General features: G+C 39.0%; 1 protein-coding gene across 1 annotated transcript; it reads left to right on the top strand.

Moving 5' to 3' along the window:
- Positions 3,240 to 6,913, top strand: LOC8079455. Its single transcript, XM_002451653.2, has 3 exons — positions 3,240 to 3,624; positions 4,360 to 4,714; positions 4,783 to 6,913. The coding sequence occupies exons 2-3, from the start codon at positions 4,395 to 4,397 to the stop codon at positions 6,620 to 6,622; spliced, it is 2,160 nt and encodes a 719-aa protein (XP_002451698.1). The 5' UTR covers positions 3,240 to 3,624; positions 4,360 to 4,394; the 3' UTR covers positions 6,623 to 6,913.

The raw sequence follows: 15,883 nt of genomic DNA on the forward strand, positions 1-15,883 counted from the left end.
GTTGATGTGAAATTGCTTCTCCGGGACTGTCATTAAGGAGTGCCTGAGTGAAAGCTGAAGGTAATAACCCAATAATGATATCACCCCCAAATAGGACTGCGAAGCCCAAGTGTCTCAATGATCTCCGGAAAGGTCGGGATACAGAATCAAAAGCCTTTGTGATGTTCAATTTAAGAATCCAGAATTGTTATTGCTGTTGGAGGTAGCCGTCAGTTTGTTGCACAGACATGAAATTGCCATGTATGAGACGCGAAAGGGCAACATGCCCAGTATAAATCGGACGGGCTGCATTAAGAGTCGACGTGGCTTCATGAGGATGGAAAAGCGGTATACGGAAGTAAGGAATAAATAATAATAAATAATAAATTATATGGTAGACAACCAAATCGTAGTAACAGGTATACTTTATATATAGATAAGAATAAAATACATTCTCATGACCAAATCGAGGACTACACAGAGCATATTCGTTTGTGTGAAAAGTTATGACTGAGAGTAGTGTTTATTGATTTATCGTAAGAGAAAAACATCGTTGACTAAGTACAGGTGAACCGATCCAATTGGGCATGTTTTGGGCAAATCTGTGCTTCCTTTTCAAATAGCCACCGCAAATCTACAATTCCAATACAGGTATTAAAAAAAAAACTGCAAAAGACACCGCAAATCTGCAATGCCAAAAGGAGTCCAATTTGTAAACCACCAAACTTTCGTGACTTGTGTGCACTGGTAGCTGCTGTTTAACGTATTGTTCCCTGTTCGTCTCTTCCATGAGAGATACACAGACTCTGCAGATAGTTCTTTCCTAGTGGTAAATGAGCTTGTCAGTTTCACCATGAGCCTGATTGCATTCTCCTACTTAACACTTCCTGCTCCTCGTACCAGAGCATGGTTATGTGCCAAAAGCCTCCACAGTTGAACTTCCTATAACTCAAGTGCTCGACGTCCTGCAGCACCGCCGCAGGAGGTCGGGGCTCGGCTTCGGCACCGGGTGGGAGCAGCTCTCCCTCTCAATCCTCTGGTGCAAGCAGGCGAGCAGCCATCCGGCCGGCCGTGGCCTCCCCCTGGCATCAGCCGTCCGCCACCGCCGCCCCCCATGCCGCCCTCCGCCGCGGCTGCTGCTCCCATCGTCGGCGCGGGCGCGGCCGTCCTCGGTGCTTGCGTGGGCTCCTTCCCCTCCGCGATTCGATCTGTGAATATTTGTATTTTTTTTTCTACGAACAATTTGGCGAATATTTCTCTGGTATTTGCAGGCCTTAGAAATAATTTGTAATTTTTTCTAAAAAGGTTGACATATATTTTTCTGAGATATGCAGATTATAGATATAAAAGTTATATAATCTCTAAATTACGTCGCTATGTTCAATAAATTATATCAAATAAACTACTATAAATATAGTAATAAAACAATGTAAATGTAGCTAGAAGATGGTGCACGGCCTGATTGGTTTTACCTTGGTAAACTTTAGTAGCTAAATCGTGGACTAAACTTTAGTTATTGGGTATTTGGTTTAGATGGCTAAAAGAAGCCTTTTTAGTCCAATTTAGTCAGGGTGTTTGGCTAAATTAGACTAAAAGGCGAGGTTTAGCTCCATTTAGTCCAGTTTAGCTTCCCCTTGATGACTAAACTTTAGCTCTTTTTTTAGGTTTTGTTTAGTTATACTTAAAATCCAAAATCTTTTTCAAGATTCTCTGTCACATCACAGCACATGCATAGAGTAAATGAAAAAATAACTAATTATACAATTTCTCTGTAATTTACGAGACAAATCTTTTGAGCCTAGTTAGTTCATAATAAATACAAATGAAAGTCTTACGGTACCCAAAAACTTTTCACCTAGGGAAATAAACAAGACCTTAATCTCGTTTAGTCCATGTGTTTGGTAAAAAGTGACTAAATGGATTAAAGTTTAGCTGATTACTTTAGCTGCCCAAATCAAACCGGTCAATAGAAAAATTCAATTGTTAGGAGAACTAAAACAATCAATTGTTGGGTAGACGGTTCCTTTTAAATTGTTTATTCCACTTTAAGTCACGAACATCCAAATCAGGCAAACGCCTGCTTCATTTCAAAATGAAAAAAGTTTATATAACCCTCTAAACTAGTTAGGATAGACTAATTTACTCATCGAATTATAAAATCAGATATTCTGCCTTGAACTTTTTTAAACTGATTAAATTTTCCCCTCAAGCGGTTTTGGAGGGTGGTTTTGTCCTTTTCCTTTTTATTTATTTATTTATTTATGTTGAATCTTTGAAAAGTCATAATAAAACAGATAAAAGACATAAAATGGAAAATCTAATCTTGCTGGAGTCTCCTTGAGTAGATCTACACAGTAAACATATAATACGGTATGCTTTAGTATAAAATTTTTGTTATAGCTTCATATCTATGTTTTTCTATAATTAATTAGAATAATTCATATATGCAGTTTCTACGGTCCAATAATGGTGAAATTTACTGGCGAGCTAATTATTATCTGGTTGAAGTATGGTAAGAATTTCATATTCATTGGATCAAGTATAACTTAGTTATAGATTTATTTAGCTTTGTTCTTGTTAAATCTAAGTTTTATCTATAATTAAGTTATACGTGATCTAATAAATATGAAATTTTTACCATAGTTCAAACATACAATAATAAGCCCACTATAATTGGACCATAAAAACCGCATATATGAATTATTTTAATTAACTACAGAAAAATATAGATTTAAAGTTACAGCAAAAACTTTATACTAAAGTATACTATATTATACATTCACTATGTAAGTCCAACAAAATTGGATTTTCATTTTATGATTTTTTTTATTTGTTATGATTTTTTAAAAGATTCGGTGAAAATAAATAAAAAAAGACAAAACCACTCGAGAGAGTTATTTGACATGTTTTAAAAAATTCAAGGGATAGAGTATCTAATTTTTATAGTTTAGGGGTGAAGTAGACTACGCTCAAGTCCCTATTCTAAATCTAGAGACTTGATATAAAAAAATCAACTCCAACTCACCTCCTACTTGGGCTCCCATTTTCCATGTCCTCCCAAATTATAGTTTCAGCCCCTCACATCTAGACCCTCATATCCTACTTGTTTAGGAGGTGAGTCTTAATTTGAGTTTCTACTTTTTTTATTATAGCATGTAAATAAAAATTTAAGGGCTGGGCCGCTGCAGTTGCTATGTACCTAGACTTTTTCCTTTTAAAATCGCGTGGGTACAGTCACAAAGAGAGAAAAAAAACGGGGGTAAAATCCTGGGCAGGAAAAAAAAACGATCTCAAGAAAACAGAAAAACGAACAGAGGCCGGCACGCCGCACGGGCTCCCGACGACCGCGCGTCTCCGTCTTCCGTGGCGGCGCCCGTACCCCTCGAACCCGTCCGGCCGACCTCGCCTTCTCGGCTAGCCCGCAGCCACCAAGTCTCCGGCCGGCCGGCTCCCGGCGCCCCAGTGCAGATCTGGCCTCTGGCTGCCGGCCAACGAGGTCTGCCCCTGGCCGGCTGCGGCCTGTTGCCTGCCGCCTGCCCGGCCCGCCAGCGACGACTGGCCAGCTGGCCAGGGCGCCAGGCGCCCAGGCCTCAAGCGGCCAAGCCTTTCTACCCTTGCCCTGTTGCTCCCACAGTGAGCCGGACAGTGAGTATTCTTTCCTGATTAGTGATTATTCATCCTATTTTGATTGACGAGTGCCGAGTGCCAATTGCCATTTTCTAAAAATTGCATTATTCATCCTATTTTGATTGACGAGTGCCAATTGTTATTTTCTAAAAAATTGCATTGCGGTATTTTATACCGTGGGGCATGTATGATCTTTTGATTATGGATTCTTCTTTATTTGGTATTTTTCTACCATATGCTGTAATTTCAGAGTGAGTTGCCATGTATAGTTAGTAAATTGATGTGTCGTACTTGTACACTCAAATCATTCATTCATTAACTTTAACTTCACTCTATTGTACTGACCTGGCTTGAATAGAACTATTGCAGTTAATTAGGATGGGGTCATCTTAGGATTTTCTCCTTTTGAGTCTGATTTTTAAAAATCAAATATGGAAAAACTCAGTTGAACCATATATTCTATTCTCTATCTTGTTCTTCCTGCACCTCTACAAGGTCCTTACTTCTATTTTCTGTAACTATAACTTTTAGCTGGGTCTTTTGTATATTAGATGGTGTAGAGTTCCAATGATATGCATGTAAGACTGGTCCATGCACATGCTGCAGTTCTGCACTCTATCCCCTGTGTATAATGGCAGTATGATATTTCTATCTTTTAACCATTCCTGTGTAAGTTTGAAAACTAATTTGTCACTGAGCAATATTGCAGCTATTAATTCATCGAAGCTGACTAGGAATTTCTTCTCTGTGTAGCCTAACTTAAGGGACCTCTTAGGAAGGAGCGAGTAATGGGAAGTAGGCAAATTGTTGCTGTTCTTCAAGTAGGTGGAGAATTTTCAAGAGATGATGATGGACGGATGTCCTATTATGGTGGAGAGGCTCATGCTATGCATGTGAAGAGTGATTGGGCCTTTAAAGCGTTTAAACATGAAATATCTTCAACACTCAATAATCTCAAACTTGATTCCTATGTGTTCAAGTACTTCCTTCCGAGAAATGACAAAACTTTGATTTCAATATCAAATGACAAAGACTTGAAGCGCATGGTTGAATTCCATGCGGAGTCAGAAACAACTTACATATATGTCATGAAGAAGGCTGACAACAGGTATAATTCTGAATGGAGAAGTATCCTTCGTAGTAGCTTTCCAAAAATGATGTGGTACATTTTTGCAGGCTGAAGATCTCCATTGCAGGCGCTGACGCTCCTGCAGATTGTGCTGTGATAGCAACTACTCCAGATGGATCCAAGCGGCAAAAGATTTGTGCTAGCTGGGAGAATGCAATCACAGGAGCTGGTCAAGTGTTTCAAAGTGCAAAGGAATTCCGAGATGCATTACACAAGTATGCCATTGCTCATAGGTTTCATTACAAATTTGTCAAGAATGACTCTTCTCGTGTAACCGCAGAATGTACTGATGGAGGGTGTGCATGGCGTATACATGCATCAAAGTCTCATTCAAAGGAGTTCATGGTCAAGAAAGTTTTTGGTACTCATACTTGTGAATCAGAGACCATCAAAAGTCATCGTTTGGCATCTCAGAAATGGGTTGCTAGTGTTATTAAGGAAAAAATACGTGATAGTCCAAACTACAGGCCAAGAGATATTGCGAATGATCTCCAACGTGAATATGGATTGTGCCTCAACTACTCCCAAGCTTGGCGTGGTAAAGCAATAGCCCGAAAAGAACTTTACAGCTCAGATGAAGAGGCATGCAATCAGCTACCTTGGTTTTGCCAAAGGGTTGTTGAGACCAACCCTGGAAGTGTGGCAACAGTAGTGACCTTGGAAGATTCGAAGTTTCGATTTTTTGTTGCATTCCATGCCTCCCTTCATGGTTTTGAGCATGGTTGCAGGCATCTTCTCTTTCTTGATGTGATTTCTGTCAGATCAAATAAACACTGGAAGCTATTAGCTGCTACTTCAGTTGATGGTGAAGGTGATATCTTCCCTGTTGCACTGTCTGTAGTGGATGATGAGAATCAAGAAAATTGGCATTGGTTTCTTGAGCAGCTAAATGATTCATTACCTGCACTTGGAGCAATAACATTCATATCTAATGGTAAGAATGGTCTGTGGGACGAGGTTTCACTTATATTTCCAGATAGTTATCATGGATACCATGTCAACTGTTTTATTGAAGAATTCAAGCAGCAGTTGGACGGCAGTTGGAGTGAAGAAGTAAAAGATATGATGGTTGCACATCTTGAGAAAGCCATTTATTCATGCAAAGTTGATGAATTCAATCAGTATGTTGAACTCATCAAAACTGAATCTGATAAGCTTGCTGAATGGCTTTTGGAAACTAAACCAGAGCGGTGGTCAGATGCCTTTTTCAAAGGGTCACGACTTGGCCAGTACACTTGCAATGTTTCTGAGACAATTTCGGATTGGATTCCTAGCAGATATGAGCTCTCAGTAGTGCAGTTGGTTGACACGATCAGATGCAACCTAATGGAGATGATGTATACACGCAGGGAATCTTCCAATACCTGGACAGAGGTCTTAACACCATCAGCCAATCAGAAACTTCAGGAACAGATGAACAAAGCTCTCACACTCAGTGTTGTTTGTTCAACTGGAAATGATGGAAATGGTCATGTGTTTGAGGTGTGCGATGACTCAGTCAATGTTGTCAACATTGATACATGGGAGTGCACCTGCAGAAGATGGCATGTGTCTGGGATACCATGCTCGCATGCAATTGCGGTATTTGACCGTACTGAGCAGTGTCCACTTGACTACTGCTCCAAGTATTTCACAACGGAATGTTACCGCTTGACTTATGCCATGTCCATAAATCCAATACCTGATGTTTTTGTACCTACTGCAGCAGGTGACCCATCACAGGGCACAACATTACTTTCAAGCCCCATTCTGACCCGAAGACAAGTGGGCAGACCAAAGGAAAAGCCAGCTGATCCGCGTATTGCAATCAAAAGAGCAGTGCGCTGCAGCAGATGCAAGGGCTATGGGCACAATAAAGCAACTTGCAAAGTCCCCATCTCAGACTAGTTATCCCAAATGTAAATTATTTGGTAGTCGCTTTCTCTGTGCTTATGAAGTATGAACTCCAGTTGAACCTTAATGTGAAATGACATCACTTAACATGGTGGAACCAGGAATTTTGATTAAGGGGGGCCGCGCAAACATGATGACACCTCATAAGTGTAAGTGTGATAAATATATACATCAGCTGGGTATGTTTCAACAGCTTTTTCAATGCTTATACAGGTTCTGCCACTGAACGCTTATTAGCTGGCGTACTATTATTTGTTGATTACAACATAGAGCAGTGTTATCGCCGATGCGCTTGACGTTTGGCTAACATTATTTTGAATCAGAATCCAAATGTTTCGGTGTGGGGAGGTTTGGCATCGAGAGACCAATAGCTGCTTTGGGTGTCTGTTGTTGTTGATTGGGCTGTGAAATCAGACATGTGCACGCTCTGCCCAACAATTCGAAGTACGTTGAGATTCCTATTTGGAATTGGAAATGAGGTCTGCTAAGCTTTAATTTGAGCCCAATTATTCTGCGCGTATAAGCTAGGCTGGCCATTCTTAGGAGCTGTTTGGTTCAGTCGTTTATTGGCGTGATCAGATAACACCGCAAATCACTCCCATTAGTTTTCGTTTGTTTCATACGCGATGTAATCTCGTCCCGGGGCAATGGATCCGAGCCTTCAGGAATTCGATTGCGCTCCATCGTCGGCGGTAACAGATCCCCGGAAATAATAGGAGGATATCATCACATTAATTAGCGACTACAAGTTTTTAGCTCTCGGTTCTAAATAGCCACCAAAATCATCCTATTTTCTAAGAGTTATGTCGAGATAAGCACATTTTTTAAATATTTTATTGCTACTACTAATATATTAAAATTCAAGTAATACGGCTTAAAAAATCTTCAAGCAAGCAAAGACATCTGGCCATGCATGTTTTTAAGAACATCATAAGAGGATATCATCACATTAATGAATACAATTTTTTAGCTTTCGTTTCTAAGTAATCACTTAAAACCATCCTATTTTCTAATAGTTACCTGAAATCCTACTAAAAATCATAAGACATGAAGAAACACTTTTATATGAAGATAGACAATTTTAAATATTTTGTTACTACTACCAAGATAGCAAACGGTCAGTACAACCTTATTTTCTATAAGTTATGAAGGAAGGATATAGACAATTTAACCCATTTAATCTCAGCATGCAACAAACCTATGTGGACAGGCCAGCAATAGGAGAGCCACGGCGACCGACACTGCCCAACCCTTAGCCCTCGGCTTGCTTCTTGCGGCGTGCCTACTTTGTTTCACCGCAACCAACTCCCCTATAGCAGTTGTCAAAAAAAAAACCTCTCCTATAGCATCAACCGCTCTTCCCCAAGCATGCACTAGCCTCACGTCCTTTGAGTTACCAATGTACTATTGATGTAAAACTCATTAGTATCTGAAACAAATTGCAATAGCTCTTTTTCCCAGTGTGCACCACTCTAAACAAAATGTAGTTTGTAGAAATTTTGGATGCTTAAAATCAAGCAAGAAAACTCATATACGTCGATCTTTATTCCTTTGTGGCTATGCTTCAACCAACATTTTGTGTGTTGGTATGTAGCTCACTTGTGGCAGTGTGCTACTGCATTAAACATTGTTTGTGAAGGGTTCACTAAGAGATTGGTGATCTCACTATGCATGTTTTTTTACAGAATCATAATAGGATATTATCACATGACCATAATTGGTTTAGCTCTCCTTCTAAGTAGCAATTTATTAGAGCATCTCCAATAATTCCCAAAAAATCAATTGGTAAATCAATGAGTTTTCCATTTAGAGAAAAAAGTTGGGAGCATATTTTTTGAGCTTCTCCAAACAGTTTCTAAAATCCTGCTCCTACAATTTTGCATCAGGAATCCTAGATTATTTTCAAATCACCTTAACTATTTTTATATTTTCTTTCTATCTTGTACATTTGCATTGGAAACCTTGTCCTACTCTTTGTTCTTACTCACATCCTTCCACCTCCAGATTGGTCGATCGATATGTGCGCGTATATTTCTGTGCGACTAGTTTGATTTTCCTAAGTGCGGGAAGGTTTGGAGTTAAGATAGAGAGATGTTGGAGGGCAGTTTTTTCAATCTTGCCAAAAAAAATTAAGATTGGGCGCAGGTTCATAACCGAGGCAAGCATTAGAATTGTTCATCGAAGGTCGGTGTACGTGTAGGTCTTCGGTGGCTTGGACACTCAAAACACGAAAGAAAGACAGATCGGTTTATCCTGGTTTGAATGCCTAATCAGGGGTTGCAATGATGAAAATCAAGAGAGATTGATAGGGATTGCTCGGTGCTATCCTAGAGTTCTTCGAGTTGGGATGCATCCCCTCAGCCCCCTCTATGGAAAGTTGTGTCTCCCCTTATATTCCAAGGAGGGCATGGTGTACATGGTTCCTATTCTAGTCTATGGTTTATACACTAGGTGTATGTGTCCTTCACTTCGGGTTGCTAGATGTTGTCTTGTCGTCTAGGAGGGAGCCGACAACTCCACAATTGTCCCTAATGTCGTTGCCACAATCAGGCACTTGACCATAAGAGGCTACCTGCCACTATGCGGCCTCCCCTAGGTGAGCCTTCTTGAGGCTTCCTTGGTGAGCCCACGGAGTTCTTTGTCCTGATGTGTCACGCCCGTTGCGTGACCCTGCCAGGGGAGTGGTCGATAAGGCCTCGTGGTCGTTGAATGAGCCGACGGTGTAGCATCTCCATACCTGTCAAGCTCTGGGTGCCTAACATTTCCTTGGATCGGCTTCTAGCTGAGGGTTAGGACATCGGTTGCCACCTAGGTGCTAGCTTGAGTGGGCGCTGCGGTGGAGGCTAGGCTCGGACTATCATCGTTTGGTAGCCTGGGGCCGTCACTGAGCCTCAGAGCCTTGAGAAGTGGCTACAAACGTGCTCATGTTTGCCCTAACTACACTAGAGGGTACGTACAAGCGTACCCGATGGGTATCCATGGAATCGGTTAGGAGGTTTGTCGTTCAGCTTCCTTTTTTCTAGGCACTTAACATACCCTTATGTTAGGCTCTCGTTAACATCCAAATTTAGGGAGTAACAAGTTTATCAAGTAATATTGTAGATTTTAGTCACTTGGAAGATTTAAGTGATGGCTTAGACTAAATGGCACCCCTCAATTCGAAGTTTGAATTAAAGGCGTTAGATCTCAAGTAGTTTAAAATTCACTTTATGTTTTGAATATGAGTTTAGGTTTCACCATAATATAAAGAGGGATGTAATTCTAGGTGGTCTAAAGAAGATAGACTGCTCAAGTATATAAATAAAATCATATGAGAGACACTCAATCACTACACTAGCACTTAGGGCTAATTTCTAGAGTTTCTCTCGTAAGTTTTGATGCTTGGGACTCCTGACAAGTGTCAAAAGTCTCGACGTACCCTTAGTCAGCCCTAGGTTGAGGCCGTTGGAAGTTGGCTCCTAACTTCTGATCATCAGAAGTTCCAATGGTGGAACTGACCTTTTTGGTTGCTTGGGAGAGACAAGGAGGTGGAAAAGACTCTAACCTTTGTGGTCATCTTGACAATGAGGATGTAGGTACTCCTTAGTAGGGTGGCCGAACCTTGAGATAAGTCCTTATGTCTCGCGTGCTTGTTATTGTTTTGATTGCTTGGAATCAGTTGTTCTTTGTTGTCTCTTTCTCTCTTAATATCATTCTTAGGGTTCGACCCCAATCTACCATTTGGACGTGTTCTGAGGCCAAGGAAGTGGTTCAACATTTTCATCAATCTACTAGGAAGTGGAGTAAAAAGCAGATCTAAACTTGAAATTAATGTTCTCTCTGGTTTCCTATTTTCGTGGGTGTCTAAGATTTTGACAAGTTTGCGTTGGAACTTCCGACGGTCATTGAAAGTTTTGGCCCAAACTGTTGAAACTTCTAACAAGTGCTAATATGTTGTTTCAAGATTGTGTTTAAAATTTTTCATATACGTCTATTCATCCCTCCTCTAGGCATTGTAGATCCTTTCAATAAAATCTTCAAGCAAGTAAAGATGTCTACATCTTCTATCCTTTGGCTCTATGCTTCTATTAATAATTGGTTTATTGGTATACACTCACTTCTGATAATATGCTACTATATTTATCATTATTCATGAAGAGTTCAACTACACATGTTTATGACTGAATCATTGAAAAATATCACCACATAAATGAGTATATATTTTTAGATCTACTTTCGAAGTACTCCTCCCCTGTCCCAAAAGACTGTTGTTTTAGAAATGTGATCTTTTTGGGATGGCGGGAGTATCCTCTTAGGACCATCCTAATTTTTTCAAGTTACGGAAAATCGTACAGAGATCTCAAGACATAAATCATCACTTTTTTAAGTTTAGTGATATTAAGATATATTTAAATTCTTGCACGACAAACAATACATCTTTCTTTTATATAAGTTAATTTAGGGCATATTCGCTTGACACCCTGGGACACAGTACCTGGCCACCTGAAGACGCTGCCAGGCATGTAAACTTTTCACCACACACTCAACCAAACAACCTTTTTGTGAAGGGACATAGCTAGTTTTATCTCTTTTTGTGTCAACGTGCATCAAACATATTTGGACCTAGAATAGGTCAGCAACAGGAACGGTGATGGTCATGGCTTGGCCCTAGTCCACGTCTGTTCAGTACTGCTTGGCCCTAGATGATGGAGGATAACTTTTCACTAAAATTTCTATTCCTAATATTTAGGAAGGATTTAGAGAGTCTTTTAGAGTTGTTTTTATAGTGATTGACGATTCATCAGTTATTTTGTATCGCTTAAGTGACGACTCATCAGCTATTTAGTATCATTCTTCCTCTCTGATCGAATTACTAATTTGCCGGTAGAAAATGCAATAGCCCCTTCCCAACCCGTCTCAACAATAAAGTGGTTTTAGAAATAGTTTCAAAGAGAAAGTGGCTTTAGTGATAAAATATTCAAACAATTACAAACATAATAACATATACATCTTTTATCATGTCTCACACTAACTCTCCAAAGCATATGTTGCGCTCTCCAAAACACACACCGTCAACATGTTTTTTAGATAAATTTTTTTAAATAATAGTAAGATATATTTAAATTCTAGCACGACTGCCACTATATCTTTCTTTTCCACAAGTTTAGGGCATATTTGATTCATGCCTTGGGAGGCAGTTCCTGGCTGATTCTGGTGCCTCCTGGCCCAAGCAACTTCACCATGCGCTTAACCAATTTGTTGATGTACAACTCGTGAGTGGTTGGTAGAAACTGCAATAGGCTCTTTCCTCGCAAAAGTGTGCCAGTCTCAATAACAAAATAGTTTTAGAAAATTTAGACACTTTCGATAAAATCTTATACATCTTCTTTTCTTTGGCTATCTTTCTATTAATAATTCGTTTATCATTTATTGGTATATATGACTGTCTATTGATAATATGTTACTACAATAACCATTACTCCTGAAGGGTTCGACAAGAAAATCAGACCCTATTATACATAAAAACAATGTCTAGAAATTTTTAGATCTCCTTTCAAAGTAGACAAAAAACTATCCTATTTTGTAAGAGTTATATGAAATCCTATAGATATCTCAAGACATAAATAAGCATGATTTCATATAAATGATTTTAAATACTTTATTGCTACTAGTAAGATATATATTCAAGTTATTATAGCACCCCTGGCATTGCATCTTTCTTTCTATAAGTTTAAGATATGTTTGCTTGATTATTGCTTCATGCCTAGGAGGTAGTACCTAGACGGACCAATGATCCTGGCTGCCATTAAAAGTGTAACACAAAAAATTGAAGATCTCAATTTTAAATACTATGTTTGTACTAATAAGAATGTATTTAATTTCAAGAAAAGTTGGTTAATCTAGTTTTCTTCTCTTAAGTTCAGTAAAGGAAAGAGATAATAACTAGCCAAAGTGCCTAACCATTTTTGTTTTGACATTTAACAAACCTGTATGCACCAAGAACAAAGCTAGAAAACATGCACCACACAAACAGACACGACTTGGCCCTAGCCGTCGACCTACATTGTGCGTGTACCCTGCACTACCACATCTTGTTAGCGTCTGTCCACTAGTGCCTAGTGAATCACTAACATCATGCGCCATACCAACTCTCCAAGCATAAGTGAGTCATCTAAGTGAGTCCTCACATAAGTGACTCATCTCCTTGGGTTCTCCTTGAATCTCATAGCGTTTCCTCACATAAGTGAGTCATCTATTTTGTATCTTCCCTTATGAGTCACTAATTTATTGATATACAACTCGTGAGTGCTTCGCAGAAATAACTGCAACAGTTCTTTTCTGTCTAACCATTTTTGTCTTGATGTGCAACAAACCTATGTGGACCAAGGATAAAGCCAGAAACATGCACCGCATGGATGGACATGGCCTACCTCAGGTCCTCGACCTGCATTGTGCGCTTACTTCGTACTACTACATCTCGTCAGCATCCGTCCAGTAGTGCCTAGTGAATCACTAACATCATGGGCCATACCAAGCCTCCAAGCATTTGTTGTGCTCTCTTCCCCTTGAGTCTCATAGTGTCATGTAAGTGAGTCATCTATTTTTGTATCTTCCCATCCGAGTCACTAATTTATTGATATACAACTCATGAGTGCCTGGTACAAACTTCAACAACTCTTTTCTCACAAAGCGTGTCCTTCTCAATAATAAAATAGCTTTAAAAATTTTGGATGCTTTCGATAAAATCTTCAAGCAGGCAAAAAGATATGCATCTCTTATCTTTTGGCTATATTTTTATTAATAATTAGTTACTAATATGGTACTACATTAATCTTATTTATGAAAGGTTCAACAAGAAAATTATCTCATTATATATGTTCACGACAAAATCAAAAAAAAATATCACAACATAAATAACAATGAATTTTTAGTTCTCCTTTATAAGTAGCCACTTAATACCATCCTATTTTGTACAAGTTACATGACATCCAGTTAAAAAGTGTAACACAAAAATCTGAAGATCTTAGTTTTAAACATTTTGTTTATACTAATAAGAATGAATTTAATTCAAGAAAAATTGGTTAATCCAGCTTTCCTTCTCACAAGTTCAATGAAGGAAAGAGATAATAACTAGCCAAAGTGCCTAACTATTTTTGTCTTGACGTGCAACAAACCTGTGTGCACCAAGGACAAAGCCAGAAACATGCATGGTGCGGACGGACACAACCTGGCCATGGCCCTCGACCCGCGTTGTGTGCCTACTCCGCACTACCACATCTCGTCAGCGTCCGTCTAGTAGTGCCTAGTGAATCACTAACATCATGCGTCATACCAACTCTCCTGAGTCATCTAAGTGAGTCCTCACATAAATGAGTCATCTCCTCGGGTTCTCCTTGAATCTCATAGTGTTTCCTCACATAAGTGAGTCATCTATTTTGTATCTTCTCTTATGAGTCACTAATTTATTGATATACAGCTCGTGAGTGCTTGGTAGAAGTAACTGCAACAATTCATTTCTGCCTAACCATTTTTTGTCTTGACGTGCAACAAACCTATGTGGACTAAGGATAAAGCCAGAAACATGCACTGCATGGATGGACATGGCCTACCCCCGGACCTCGACCCACATTGTGAGCCTACTCCGTACTACCACATCTCGTCAGCGTCTGTCCAGTAGTGCCTAGTGAATCACTAACATCATGCGCCATACCAACCCTCCAAGCATTTGTTGCGCTCTCTTCCCCTTTAGTCTCATAGTGTCATGTAAGTGAGTCATCTATTTTTTTATCTTCTCATCCGAGTCAATTTATTGATATACAACTCATGAGTGCCTGGTACAAACTGCAACAACTCTTTTCTCACAAAGCGTTTCCTTCTCAATAATAAAATAGCTTTGAAAATTTTATATGCTTTTGATAAAATCTTCAAGCAAGCAAAAAGATATGCATCTCTTATGTTTTGGCTATATTTTTATTAATAATTAGTTACTAATATGGTACTACATTAATCTTATTTATGAAAGGTTCAACAAGAAAATTATCTCATTATATATGTTCATGACAAAATCAAAAACAAATATCACAACATAAATAACAATGAATTTTTAGTTCTCCTTTATAAGTAGCCACTTAATACCATCCTATTTTGTACGAGTTACATGACATCTAGTTAAAAAGTGTAACACAAAAAACTGAAGATCTCAATTTTAAACATTTTGTTTATACTAATAAGAATGAATTTAATTCAAGAAAAATTGGTTAATCCAGCTTTCCTTCTCACAAGTTCAATGAAGGAAAGAGATAATAACTAGCCAAAGTGTCTAACTATTTTTATCTTGTCGTGCAACAAACCTGTGTGCATCAAGGACAAAGCCAGAAACATGCATGGTGCGGACGGACACAACCTGACCATGACCCTCGACCCGCGTTGTGTGCCTACTCCGCACTACCACATCTCGTCAGCGTCCGTCCAGTAGTGCCTAGTGAATCGCTAACATCATATGCCATACCAATTCTCCAAGCATCTGCTAGGCGCTCTCTCAAACATACACTAGCCTCGAGTTCCCCTTAAATCTCATAGTGTTTCCTAACATAAGTGAGTCATCTATTTTGTATCCTCTCCTCCTCCGAGTCACTAATTTATTGATGTACAGCTCGCGAGTGCCTGGTAGAAACTCCAACTAACTCTTTTCTCGCAAAGCGCATCCTTCTCAACAACAAAGCAGCTTTAGAAAATTTGGTGATTTTTGATAAAATCTTCAAGCAAGCAAAAAGATACATCATTTATCTTTTGACTATATTTTCATTAATAATTAGTTTATTGGTATACAACTCACAACTAGTACTCTGGCACTACATTAATCATTATTCATGAAGGGTTCAACAAGAAAATTACCACACTACACATGTTTGTGATACAATAAAAAAAATGAATATCAACATATAAATTAGTACAAATTTTTAGTTCTATTTTGTAAGTAGTCACTCAATACCATCCTATTTATACAAGTTACAAGACATCTAGTTGAAAAATATAATAAAAAACAAGCTTTTAAACATTTTATTTATACTAATAAGAATGTATTTGAATTCTAGAAAAAAATATTAATCCAGCTTTCTATCTCACACATTCAGTGATGGAAAAGAAATACAGTAATAACCAGTCTCCAACCATTTTTGTCTTCATGTGTAACAAACCTGTGTGCTGTGACGAATTAAAGCCAGAAAAACAGGCGCCGAGCGGACGGACCCGTCCCGGCCCCGGCCCTCGGCATGC

The sequence above is a fragment of the Sorghum bicolor genome, chromosome 4 (assembly GCF_000003195.3).
Source record: "Sorghum bicolor cultivar BTx623 chromosome 4, Sorghum_bicolor_NCBIv3, whole genome shotgun sequence".
Lineage (NCBI taxonomy): Eukaryota > Viridiplantae > Streptophyta > Magnoliopsida > Poales > Poaceae > Sorghum > Sorghum bicolor.